Raw genomic sequence first — 14,171 nt, forward strand, 5'->3', positions numbered from 1 at the left:
ATTAGACCTCTCACTTTGTTCGAGTTCACTATCGTTGGATTGTTCGTGGAAAGTAATTCAAGATCCCTACGGTAGTGACCATTTGCCAATCAAAATTTCTATTACCAATGGTTCATCTTCTACTCGCTCGGTCGACATCGCGTACGATCTTACGAAAAACATTGACTGGCGAAAATTCGCGTCCGCGGTTCTTGATGCCAGTCAATCGGTTGACGTACTTCCTCCGCTGGACGAGTACTCCTTTCTCGCGCGTGTCATCATCGATTCTGCGCTCCGAGCACAGACGAAACGTGTTCCGGGTCTTTCCGTCCGCAAGCGACCTCCCACCCCGTGGTGGGATAAGGATTGCACCGACGCGAACAGCGAGAAGTCCGCCGCGTTTAAACGGTTCCGCAAACACGGCAAGGTCGGGGATTTCGAGCGGTACACCGACCTCGAGAAAACTTTTAAGGACTTAATCAAAGCAAAAAAACGCGGTTACTGGCGTCGGTTCGTCGATGGTTTGTCGCGAGAGACTTCCGTGAGAACACTCTGGAATGTCGGCAGGAGAATGCGAAACGCGTCATCACCGATTAACGAAGACAAGGAGTACTCGGACAGTTGGATATTCAGCTTCGCGCGGAAAGTTTGCCCGGATTCGGTGTCGGTTCAAACCAACGTTCGTGATCGTCCGTCGGGTAATAACGAAATAGATTCCCCGTTTTCGATGGTGGAATTCTCACTTGCTCTCCTTTCATGTAACAATTCAGCTCCAGGAATGGATAGAATCAAGTTCAACTTGCTTAAAAATCTCCCAGATGTCGCGAAGAGACGCTTGTTGAACTTATTCAATCGATTTCTGGAGCACAACATTGTTCCGGATGACTGGAGGCAAGTGAGAGTTATCGCCATTCGAAAACCTGGTAAACCCGCGTCGGATTATAACTCGTACCGTCCCATCGCGATGCTGTCCTGTATACGGAAATTGTTGGAGAAAATGATTCTTTTTCGTCTAGACAAATGGGTCGAGTCGAATGGTTTACTTTCAGATACGCAATTTGGATTTCGGAGAGGCAAAGGAACGAGCGACTGTCTTGCGTTGCTTTCAACTGAAATTCAACTGGCCTATGCGCAAAAACAGCAAATGGGTTCAGTTTTCTTGGACATTAAGGGGGCTTTTGATTCTGTTTGTATCGATGTCCTTTCGGATAAACTCCACGATAGTGGGCTTTCACCAATTATGAACAACTATTTGAGCAACTTGTTGTCTGAGAAATATATGAGCTTTTCTCATGGAAACTCGACAACTTCACGAATTAGTTACATGGGTCTCCCCCAGGGCTCATGTTTAAGCCCCCTTCTTTATAATTTTTATGTAAAAGACATTGATGGTTGTCTTGATGAAAATTGTTCGCTAAGGCAGCTTGCAGATGACGGGGTTGTGTCCGTTATAGGGCCAAGTGCCAACAAAGAATCAATTTTCTTCGTACAATTACCGGAACTTGGTGGGGAGCACACCCGGAAGATCTGATCAGGTTGTATCGAACAACCATCTTGTCGGTTCTAGAGTACGGTAGCTTCTGCTTTCAATCCGCGGCGAAAACACATATCTTGAAGCTGCAACGAGTTCAATACCGTTGCCTCCGAATCGCGCTTGGCTGTATGCACTCGACGCATACGATGAGCCTCGAAGTACTCGCGGGTGTTCTCCCACTGACAGATCGTTTCGCGGAGCTGTCCTTTCGGTTTCTTATCCGTTGTGAAGTAATGAACCCATTGGTAATAGAAAACTTTGAGAAGCTGCTCGACAGAAATCCTCAAACAAGATTCATGAGTCTCTATTACGATTACATGACGCTGGAGATTGGCCCTTCTTCATTCAATTCCTCTCGTGTTTGCCTCCAAGACTTTTATAGTTCCTCTGTAAATTTTGATCTGACCATGTTGCAAGAAATCCGTGGAATACCAGATCACCATCGGTCGATGGTTGTTCCCTTAATTTTTGCAAACAAGTACCACCATATTAGTAACAATAAGAGTTTTTTCACAGATGGGTCAACTATAAACGCTTCCACTGGATTTGGAGTATTCAACGAATTTCATAGCGCCTCATATCAACTGCAAAAACCCTGTTCCGTATACGTTGCGGAACTAGCAGCCATATTTTACGCAGTAGAGCAAATTGCCTCACTACCATCTGATCACTATTTTATTTTTACTGATAGCCTTAGCTCGTTGGAGGCTATTCGATCAATGAGGCTGATGAAGCACTCCTCGTATTTCCTGACCGAAATCCGAGCTAAATTGAGTACTTTATCTAACTGCTCCTATACTATCACCTTAGTTTGGGTCCCATCTCATTGCTCAATTCCGGGTAATGAGAAAGCGGACTCGCTAGCTAAGGTGGGCGCTATGGAAGGCGATATTTTTGATCGACAAATCGCCTTTGCGGAATTTTTTTCAATTACCCGTCAGCACGTCCTCACCAACTGGCAACAAAAATGGAATGAGAGTGATCTGGGAAGATGGTTACATTCTATTCTCCCACAGGTGTCGAACAAGCCATGGTTCAAAGGATTGGACATGAGCCGTGACTTTATACGTGTCATGTCAAGGCTCATGTCCAATCACTACTCGTTAGACTCGCATTTCTTCCGAATCGGGCTCGCAGGCAGCAATTTGTGCGCTTGTGGTAGTGGCTATCACGATATCGACCACGTGCTTTGGTCATGCACCCTACATTGTGTTGCTAGATCCGAGTTATCCGCATCCCTCAGGGCCCGAGGAAAACAACCTATGCGGCCCGTTAGAGACATCTTGGCGAGCCGAGATCTCGATTATTTTAATTTAATTTATGTGTTTTTAAAACGGATCGATCTGAGGATTTAGTAGTTAGTGTCATCTTGTGTTCTCTCAAGTTGCTAGGTCTCCATCGGTGTACCCCCATGTTTGTCTTTTTCTCCAGTATGTCGCTTAGTTCTAGATCAAGAGCACATTGCTCTAAAAAACCTTGTGTTCTCAATCCCTACCCTGCCACCCGTTTGTTACAATTTGTTACCCCTAACCTCGAGAAAGCCGCGAGTAATCGGCCCCCGCTTTACTAACGTTAGTTTTAAGTAATTTTGTACCCAAACGATGAATATCGGCTCCGCAAAGCTACGGCAAATGAGCCTGGAAAAATAAACGCATTATAAAAAAAAAAAAAAAAATTGATCAAATGTTCCGGTAAATTTTCTGATATATATTTATAATTCCCTGAAGGTTCTAAAGTTTTCGGATCAAGCATAGAATTCTCGGAATATCCCATAATTCCAAGGAACTCCCTGTAAATCGCTGCAAATTTCCTTAAGTTAAAAGGGGTTTTCCGATGTTATCTAATCGTCCTCGAAGTACACGGAACTTCATTGAATATAAATAAACAATCAAAAAAATCTAAATTTCTAAGACGTTCTGTGGAATTTCTTGAAAATATCGGTGCTTGCTAAAACTTCTCGCATTTATTTTCAACTAGCTTTAGTAGAGTGTGCCCGGCCTTGCTCGGGTCTCAATATTAGCTTAAGTTTACGCGCCAATTAAAAAAAAGTATGCTATATTGTACGTAGTCCCCCCCCTCTTATCTAAGGGGCTACCCCCTATGACCTCCACATGCTAAATTTGGTTCAATTTGCTTGATTAGCTCTCGAGTTATGCAGAAATTTCTGTTTCATTTGTATGGGAGCACCCACCCGAACCATCATAAGAACCTTTCCCTTCCCCAAAAACCCCTGCATACAAATTTTTACGCCGATCCGTTCAGTAGTTTCCGAGTCTATAAGGGTCAGACAGACAGACAGAAATTCATAGATTAATGGAACTTCGTTGATGTTCTCTAATCAACATAGCTAAATTTTCGAATTTTCTATAGTTCTTGAAATTTCCATGATATAGCACCCTTGAAATACTCTCACATTTTCCGGATGTTCATATAATTTGTATTGCGTTCCAGAAATTTTCTGTGAGAAAACCGAAGTTTCCGGAAATTCCGGTTTCTGCCATTTCCTTGAAATTGTTTGAACTGCCCTTTAATTTTCTGATCTGTCTTCATGTTCTCGGAGCTTCCCTAAAACTCTCAACTCTAATGTAGATCTTGGTTTGGCTTTAAAGAATTCTCGTTAACACTTTTAAAAATCCCTAAAATTCTCTGGATTTCTGTGAAGTTCCTGAAATATTTATGAATGTCTCTGTACTGAATCTTTCGGAACATCATATGGGTTCACGATTTTATTTCAGCACCTCATGGAACTATCCTGAACTTGCCCAAACTCACGCTTATAGATTTTTAAACCAATTCAATAGTCTGGGCTAAAATTTCGGAGACTGCCCCTTAAAATCTCTGGAATTCCCCAAAGATCTCTAGATCTAGCTTTTCTGAGATCAATAGAACTTCAATAAAGTTTCTAGTTAGTACGGAATGTTGTGATCCTAGATTTACTAAAATGAAGTAAGTGTTCAACTACAACATTTAATGGATTTGATAGTAAAGCTGTTTCTTTAAAACTGATTGTCATGTCTTAAAAAAGTTTGCGTTAAAACATATTTTAACGCATTTCATAAATAACATTCTTATTATAAACCTGGAAATTATCCGCCAAAGTTAAGGAAAAACCTGGAAAACTCAGGGAACTTTATTTAGCCAAATGAGAGGACACCCTGTAGATATAGAAGAACGATTAAACGTTAAAGAAAAACTCTATACCAGGTCGTCAACTTCAAATTGTTCAAAAATAGAACAAAACGTAGGCCTATCCAGAAGAATGATAAATCTGGAAATAAATTCACGTTTAAAAAAGTTTGAAATAGTGACTTATTACAAGAAAAAGTGACTTTAGTTACCTGGCCTTAAAAAAAAAGTGACTGGCTTGAAAAAAGTGACCAAGTCACTAAAAAGTGACTCTCTACCAGCCCTGCCATTTGTGCTGTTTGAGTTTTGCCTATCTATTTTTTTTTAATCGAACAATTTACTAAGTTGATATTAGGTGCAGATCGCGAATTGGCGATTAGAACGAAAAATGTACAAAGTCACGAATTTAGACAAATTTAGACAATTTTAGATCAGTTAACATAGAAACCGGATACAGAAACTTCGTAACATCTCAAACATAGACAAATGTTCATAACTCTGGGACCTTGACAACTTTTCTAGATATCTAGAAAACTTTCAAGATCAAGAAGTAAAAAAAGTAAAAGAGTATGTGCCTATGGGCACGAACGGAAGGTTGACTTAGGACCGCGATTGATCGGTGCGCTTGCGCTTAGTTCTTTTAGTTGATTAAAATCTATAAACATAAAACTCTTTAAATATTGCAAATGGTGCCCGGGTGTTTGAAAAGGGCCGAATCAATATCCGAAATTGAATGGATACAAACCGTAAGAGCAAACTCATGAAGGAAAGCTACCGCGTACCTGTCGGCAATTCAAGAACAACATGTGAAAAGGGCATACAATCTTTTTGTAAACAAACCTTCTTATGCCCTTTTCTCGCCACCCACATAACACCCACGCAAACCATCCACATCACCGGGTAGGGTAAACTTTCCCCTTTCCGATGATGTTGTTGCTTTGCGTGGGTGACCCTCGGTTGGCGAGAACAAGGCTTACAAAGGTTTGTTTACAAAAAGCTTGTATGCCCTTTTCACATGTGGCTCTTGAATTAATGATTGTTAGAACCTGTAATTTCAAAGCTTGTAAGTGCCATCATATTCTTTAAGATAATATTATTATTGATCTTTAAAAAACAAGAATGATATTGTATCGTAACCATAATGTTTCATCTAGATTTTTGGTAAACTTAAAGTTACATTTCTATCAATTTTTCTACAGCAGTTTCCATATTCAATATTAAAGAAAATTAAAGTTATTGGAAACGTGTTGCCAAAATCGGAGCCTTGCCTTAATCGTTTAAATCATATTGATCGCGCACGATAGGACCCTACTGCGTTGTGATCAGTATAAGATTAAATTAAAATACGACCGAATATTCTACCAACCAGCTGCGGTGGTGGTTTCGAGACGATTGAATATATTTCACACACGATACAATAAACGTACAAACACAATACGGTATAGCAGGCATTACAATGTTAACAATAGAACGTATAGGGAAGTGGCGCGTTGCCCAAACACATATCGATGCAAAACCCAACCAGTGTGGAGACTGTTGATTCGATGCTAGTTCCCCCTCGCCAGTATCTCTAGAAAATGGTTTGGCTTCCCGGGCTGCGATAGGTTAATCTATGACGAACTTCAACCACGCAACTTCGAAGTCGTAGCACTGCAGGAACTTTGCTGGACGGGACAAAAAGTATGGAAAAGCGGGCATCGAGCGGCTACTTTTTACCAGAGCTGTGACACCACCAACGAGCTGGGAACCGGCTTTGTTGTGCTGGCGGCGTTACACGCTAACACTCCTCCTCGTGCGTCTCGCCTTAGACGACCCTGGGAGGGAGGAAGCGCTGAAGTTTTACCGAGAACGCCATCTCTCGTGCAGACAGGTGATCCGTGACGCAAAGCGATCTAGCTGGATGGATTTCTTAGATTCAATCGACGAATCCCAATCGTCGAGTGAATTGTGGAATCGCGTCAACGCTCTGAGTGGCAAGCTCATGGCACCTCAATCTCGGAACCGAAGGACATCGCCGACGAATTAGGAAAATATTTTGCCGGCCTGTCTGCTGTCAGTCAGCTACGACAGCGATTTCGTCCAGCGCGTCAAACCTTCCACAAGCAGCATTGGCGACTTGCAAATTCCACCCAATTTCCCTCCTCTCCAGATCAACGAAGCTCTTACATTCCGGGAGCTCCAATTTGCCCTCGGCAGCAGTTGTGGTAAATCTGCCGGGCCGGACGAGATTGGATACCTTGGAAATCTTCAAACGAAAAACGAGGCTACTCGCCCTCTTCAACGATCTATGGCTCACTGACTCGTATTCGGACCTCTGGAAACAAAGCTTGGTTGTACCCATTCCGAAGAACAACACGGCAAAAGTGATGGAGAGAATGGTAAATCGTCGTCTTAAGCAGTTTCTGGAGTCAAACGGCCTCCTCGACGAACGGCAGCATGCGTTCCGGCAAGGACACGGCTCCTCCACTTACTTTGCAGCCCTCGGGAATGTACTTAAGGAAGCCCAGGACAACGGTCACCATGCGGACTTAGTCTCCCTTGATATTTCAAAGGCGTTCAACAGGGCATGGACACCTGATGTCATCAGGCAGCTCATCGGCTGGGGCCTGGAAGGTCACATCACACATTTTGTACGGAATTTCCTCCTTGATCGTACCTTCCAGGTGACCGTCGGGAACACTCGCTCGGATCCGTTCCCCGAAGAAACTGGAGTGTTCCAGGGGTCCGTCATAGCGGTAACGCTATTCCTGGTGGCAATGAACGGGGTATTCAGCCGATTGCCCAAGAACGTACACGTAATCGTTTATGCCGACGACATACTCATCGTCGCAACGGGACGAACGACTAAGCGGACCAGGAACATAGCTCAAGCAGCAGTCTCCGCCGTCAGCAGGTGGGCGCTTTCGGTTGGTTTCCAGCTCTCCGCTCCGAAGAGTGTACGGTGCCATATATGTCACTCGGACCATCTGATTCGAGGACCACCGATCACCATCCAAGATCACCCGATTCCGCTCAAGAAAACAGTGCGTGTTCTGGGGGTAGTACTGGATCGCACCATAAGCTTCAACCAGCACTTCAGGATGGTGAAAAAATGTCGTAGCCGCATCAACATAGTCAGGACAATATCCCGCCCGCATCGCTCCAGCAACCGTGAGATCCGCCTTCGTGTCGCTCGGGCTGTTATCGACAGTCAACTTTTCTACGGCCCCGAAATAACCTGCTTAGCCACCGAGAAGCTCAACCACACCCTCGCTCCGATATACAATACCTACGTACGTATCGTATCCGGCCTTCTCCCTTCCACGCCTGCAGACGCCGCATGTGTGGAAATCGGAATCCTCCCTTTCCACTATCGATCTGCTGCAGCCATTGCTACGAAAGCCGCTGCCCTCGCTGCTAAGACATCCGGGAATGAAAGGGTCTTTCTCCTCAACGAGGGAAACAGAGCCCTCCGCACTGCAGCCAACCGTGACCTTCCCCCAGTGGCCAGGGTCCACTGGCATGGAGAGAAGAGTTGGCGATCAAACCTCGTCAAAATAGATAAGCGGATTAAGAGTGGATTCCAAGCCGGAGATAACTCTGTAGCTTTGAGACGTTCTGTTGCAGAGCTTCTCGGGTCGGTTTATCCGGGGCTCGTTCATTGTTTTACGGACGGATCGCGGTCCCGGGCTGGAGTTGGACTCGGAGTGACAGGACCGAACACCGAACGAGTCAAAGTCTACCGGAGGAGTGTTCCGTCTTTTCCGCTGAAGCCGCAGCTATTCTAGACGCAGCCATCACTCCGGCAGATCAACCGATCCTCGTATTAACTGACTCACACAGCGTCATCCAAGCGCTGGAAGCCGAAGCCCCGAGCCACCCCTGGACACAAGCCATTACACGGTACGCCCCACCTTCAACCGTCTTTACTTGGATCCGGGGACACTGCGCTGTTCCCGGAAACGAGGCTGCGGACAGACTGGCGCGATCTGGCGCATCCCCCCCGCTACACCAGAAACGTACCCCTCCTCGACGTCAAGCGTTGGATTGGGAATACCATTATGGAAGCCTGGCAGCAGGAATGGTTCCAGTCGCGGACCACTTTCTTGAGGAAGATCAAGGGAACCGTACGCTCCTGGCCGGACAGCCAAAAGTACAAGGACCACCGGATCATCTCAAGACTCCGGACCGGCCATGCGAGGATTTCCTGTAATTTCGGTGGGACACCTTTCTCTGTTCAATCTGCAGCATCCCCGCCTCGGTGGAACACGTGCTGTGTATCTGCCCGGAGTTCTAGAAGCTACGCGAACAACATGGACTCCTGGAGAACGTCAGTAATCTGCTTGGTAACGACCCCTCGACGTTGGCTGCGCTGATCGCCTTTCTGAAAGAAGCCCACTTGTATGACCAAATCTAGCCCCCCGTCGGTGACTGCACTGATCGTGTGTTCCTCACGTTTCTATTTTTTATTTCTGCCGTCGGGGTTTCTCCGACGGACCGGGCACTCTCTCCTACGGTGGAGCTCTACCTTGTTCGCGCACCCAGTCCTCACCACAGCCCCGATGTAATCCTCACCTTACATTAAGTTTTTAAAATGTTGTCTGTCTCATTCGTTGGGTAATCAGAGCCGGTTATACGTCACGTTCATTTTAAATTGAAACCTATTTTTTAGGCAAGATCTAGCCTGACCATCTGGTGTATAACGTGATGAACTAGCCTACGGCTAAAAATCACGGTAAGAAAGAAAAAAATTCCTCGTGAACTAGCCTTGACCTCCTCCATCTCCATCGAACCTTCCGATCATAACCGGCCCAAAAGGCTTAGTCAGAATGTCCGCGATCATATCCTTGGACGGACAGAACCGCAGCTCCATTTCTCCTGTAGCACACCGCTCCTTGGTATAATGGAAACGAGTATCGATATGTTTCGATCTTCGCTTCTGTTGATCGAGTGCGACGAAGTTCATTCATCCTTTGTTGTCTTCGGGAATTACGGTTGCACAGGTTTGCTTCACGTTCAGCTCATCCATCAACCTTCTCAGTAAAACTGTTGCTGTGTAGCCTCCGACAATGCTACGTATTCTGCCTTCATGGTGGACGTAGCCACGCTGCTCTGCTTACGGCTCGTCCAGCTGATCATAGCTTGTCCTAAGCGGAACAGGTAACCACTGCATGACTTGCGGTCGTTGTTATCACCCGGCCAATCGGTGTCACAGTAGCCCTCCAAATTCTCCTCCACTTCTCTAGTGCTTCCGCCAAGCTTCAGACCGTAGTCCATCGTATGAATCAAGTACCGGACGATCCTTTTGGCCTCGTTCCAGTCAACGGCTAAGTATTCCCACGCTAGCCGCAATATCCGGACGGGTATTCGTTTCTAGATACAATAGAGATCCAATCAGCTTGTGATACTCGACGTTGTCCTTGAGGTTTCGACTGTACTTCATTACTTTGAAATACCAAGTGTCGAGTGGATACTTCGAATCTTTTGCGCCTTCCATCCCAAAACGTTTAACCAGCTTTCTTATGAAAACACTTTGATCCAAGACGAAGAAACCATCAACGCTCCTCGTGACTCGTATTCCCAGAAAACAGTTGATATTCCCCAACTTGGAGATGGTTAACTTCTCTTGCAGTGAATGTTCGACCTTTGTGATCTCCTCCTCATGCGCACACACAACCAAAATGTCGTCTACGTAGATCATAAGATACACCTAATCACCATTATCGAGACGCTTCCGGTACAAGCACGTGTCCGCCGTACATTGGTCGAACCCCATACCAATCAAAATCTGCGCAACAGTCATATGCCAAACCTTGGCAGCTTGCTTTAGGCCGTAAATGCTTTTACGTAGCCGGCAGAATTGATGTTGTCTTCCTTTGACGATGAATCCTGGTTGCTGGCGCATGAAAATCTCTTCTTGCAGTGTGCCATATAGATAGGCCGTTTTGACGTCCGGATGTTTGACGATCCAGCCGCGATTGCCTGCGACAGCCAATAGTACGCGAAAAGTACCCTGCTGTGCCACCGGATCTCACTGCCATTTTCCCCAAATAGTACACTGAAGTATTTATTTGCGAGGGTAGTCACCGAAATAAATCCACTTGTAAATTTCGGAACATACAGCAAGTCCGATAGCGCAATATCCAGCGGACATCCGTCCATATTGACTCCGGTAATCTTCCCGCTGCCTATTCCTTCGACAGCTGCCTTTTTAACGTCCGCCAGCATTACGCTCATTCCCTTCAGCTCGTTTAGGGATTCAAAGAAACTTCTTGTTCCCGTCATGTGCTTCGAAGCCCCACTGTCCACAAACCAGCTCACATTTTCTGTATTCCCGGCAATCCAAGCAAGTGGTCCATCGAAAACGTTTTTGACTTGCTTTGCCTTCGCAGTATCTTCTTTTTTCGGCTGGCTCGCAGTGTGCTTCATCCTGCTTCTTCCCAGATGCTTTCTGCAGTTCCGTTTCAGGTGACCAGGTTTCTTACCTACGGAAACCTTGTTACGACTTTTACTTCCTCTAAATCATCAAGTTTGGTCAACTTCAGCGAGTCAAATGTAATCCCGAGGGACTAGTTCACCTTCAAAGACCTCACTAAATAATCCATCGGTAGTAGCGACGGGCGGTGTGTACAAAGGGCAGGAACGTAATCAACGCTAGCTAATGACCAGCACTTACTGCACTTACCATTTCAATCCATAATCCCGACTAAATGAGCATTTCAAGTGATTTCCCGGCCCTCTCGGGCTAGGATACACGCTGCTGCTCACATTGTAGCGCGCGTGCAGCCCAGAACATCTAAGGTCATCACGGACCTGTTATCGCTCAATCTCATTTTGCTGAACACAAATTGTCCTATTAAGCAGAAGTCATCCTCGATGAGCAGACCCGTGTCTCCTGACTTCCACTAGCACTGCCATCGCTTCGTTGCTGACGAGACTGGTGACGTTATTCCACCTTCAGAACGGGTGAACGGGTCACGTCGTTTTTCGGCTTCAGGAAGCAACTTGGATTTGATTCCAACGTAAGCTCCGTACTCGGGCTCTTTAATCAGTAAGTACATAGTACATGCATAGAGGTAACTACAGGTACAGGTAGGCGTGTTTTGTTTATTGAGTTACGTAATTTGTCGTTTGGGCTGGTTGTCTCCGTGTTGCAGGTAATAGTCTAAAAAGCCAGGAATATCCATTTCCTTGGTCCTTATTCAGTAAATTTGCTTGTTTCTGTTTGTAAATTTCTAAACTGTCAGCTACGTTACGTTTCCAAGGGTTTGTAATATGTCATACAATTATTATGTCCATCAATCAATTTAGATTTGCAGAATTGCTTGGATGCTTGATACGAGAATTTCAAAATTCCCTGAAGATTTTCAGTTTCCCAGGTAGTACACACCCTAGGGTTAAAGATATATAAAACTTATGGATGTCATATTTGCATATCCTCTTAGATCCATAGGTTAACATTAGCGGAATTGGGAGAAAAGCTAGGACGAGAAGAAAAAAAGATCAGGCAGTGCAGCTTCAAGTTGCAAACATAGGGACCTTCAATAAGGCGTCCTGCATCCAGTCGGGCGGAAAAGTCGTGGTTTTCCAGAGATAACATACTAAATTGAATTATCAGGATAGTTGAATTCGGATAGCTGCTTCTATCTCTTGCCTTCGGCCAAGAAGTTCCCACACACTCGCTTGTCCCTTCTGATCTGGCTGATGCAAATGTGGTTGGTTTGATTCTCGGTATGTCCATCTCGGGTCGATGGGGGAAGAGCGAACCCCCGATCACCATGGTGTTATCGCCATAAACTCCGCAAACCGTCTCGGGCATTTTTTTTCTCGGGATCATGGCATCCCATGACAGCTTGAGGTCTCCTATCCGTCCTGATGGTTTAGCTTCCGGGCTTAGGTGTCGCTTCCGGGATAAGCTTTGCTTGTGCATCCGACAGACGTTGGCTGTATAAGCCGCTCCTCCATGGTGATCCGACGCTCTTCCCTGGAATGCCCTGAATGTATACTAAGAGCTTAATCTACCCGCTCTTCCAGTCTTTCAGACAACTGATGAAGTTGATCAGGTGTGATTTAAGTGCACTAAAGTCGTTTCGTATGGTTTCAATTCCAGAAAGGTATTCACGAGTTCTTCTTATTTTTCCTGGAAGGCGACTTCTTGTTTGCTCTTCTGCATTCTCCCGTGAAAAGTCTTACGGTTTGCTATTTTTTGGGAATCCTACTAATGTCATCAGGTATGCAGATTATGAATCTTAATCCCCCCTTTCGCGTCATTGAGCAGCATTTACTTGCGTCTCCAATCCCGAATTAGTTACAGGCTCTAAGATTACTAATCAAGAGATTATACTCGTCGGAGAGCAGAGATGACGTAAGTCACTGCACATGGGAAAATTAGCTGTAAATAACTCATTGATTAGGAAACTTTAAAAATTACCTTGTTCGGTGAAGTTGAACAACGGAGGAAATTCGCGACCGTTCGGTAGTGTCTTGTTGCCCTCTCGCAGCTCGTTGAAGAATGGGTGCGCACATGCCTGGATCGGGGTGATCCTTGTACCCGGGGTGTACTCTAGCAACCGGGACACCAGGGCGATCGCATCTGGTGGAGTACGTGCTCGGAATACCTGGCGAGGATGACGACGGATGGGAAAGAGAAATGAAAACAAATGTTATCAGTAAAGTTGTTTTTTATCGCAAAATAAAAAAAAAGGAACAGAACGGAAAAGTAAAGAACAGGAAATAGTCGATGTTAAAAGAGAGAGAAAAAAAACATAACAAATAATAAATAAACAGAAAACAATAATCGGGATAAAAATGGAGAAAATAAGAATAGAAAAGGTTTCGTACGAGCAAACGAAACGAACAAAAAGAAAACAGAAAAAGGTAGGCAGGTCCCAACAAACCATTTGAGCCGATTGAAGGCTGAATAAGCAATTTTTTTTTAGCTGAGAAAGCATATTTTTGCCTGAATCAGCTCTTATTCTGCTTCCAATGGTTGTGTTGGGTTTGAGAAAAGAAGAAAAGTAGGAAACGAACTTCAATAATTCACTCTTTGCTGTCAGATCATCAGGCGATTGGTTTCGACTCACGTCAGTTAACGAAAAAAAACGAAAGTAAATTAAACAAAAGGTGTGCGGCGAGCGATGCAGTGGTGGGTGGTGACGAGATGAGATACCGGCTTAGACAGCAGCAACAGATTCGAAGAGAAGGCAGCTTGCTTCCTCTCATCAGCTACTACATGACAAAACACGGATATACATGGAGAGGAGAGAGAGAACAACAGCCAATCAATCCAACGTTACGGGATGAAGTGAAGCACAAACTCGGATCAAGAACAAGAACAGTGTGAGTTGTTTAGTTGCAGGCAGTTGAGCTACAAACAGTGTCACGACGCACTACGGTTACGTTATCATAGCAGTGATGAGAGGAATGATTTCTGCGGAGATGATGGCGCAATACGAAGAGAAAGAAGAAGCTTTAATGCAAGCCGTGCTGTGCGGTGGGTGGTCACTCTCGGCCCAAGGGGGAATGCTAGAGAACTAAACTAGTGCCGAAATAT

The 14,171-nt window shown here is 45.1% G+C and overlaps 1 protein-coding gene across 3 annotated transcripts in view; it reads right to left on the reverse strand.

Moving 5' to 3' along the window:
• sgg (shaggy) overlaps nucleotides 1-14,171 on the reverse strand; it is a 138,346-nt gene that overhangs the window by 8,151 nt on the left and 116,024 nt on the right. For all 3 annotated transcript variants that reach the window (XM_065223597.1, XM_065223599.1, XM_065223598.1), the window contains one exon: nucleotides 13,050-13,236. In XM_065223597.1, coding sequence (XP_065079669.1) covers nucleotides 13,050-13,236 — 187 coding nt within the window. The remainder of the gene's footprint in view (nucleotides 1-13,049; nucleotides 13,237-14,171) is intronic.

Source organism: Ochlerotatus camptorhynchus, unplaced genomic scaffold (assembly GCF_037179485.1).
Source record: "Ochlerotatus camptorhynchus isolate MF236.1 unplaced genomic scaffold, CSIRO-AGI_Acam_v1.1 ptg000193l, whole genome shotgun sequence".
NCBI lineage: Eukaryota > Metazoa > Arthropoda > Insecta > Diptera > Culicidae > Ochlerotatus > Ochlerotatus camptorhynchus.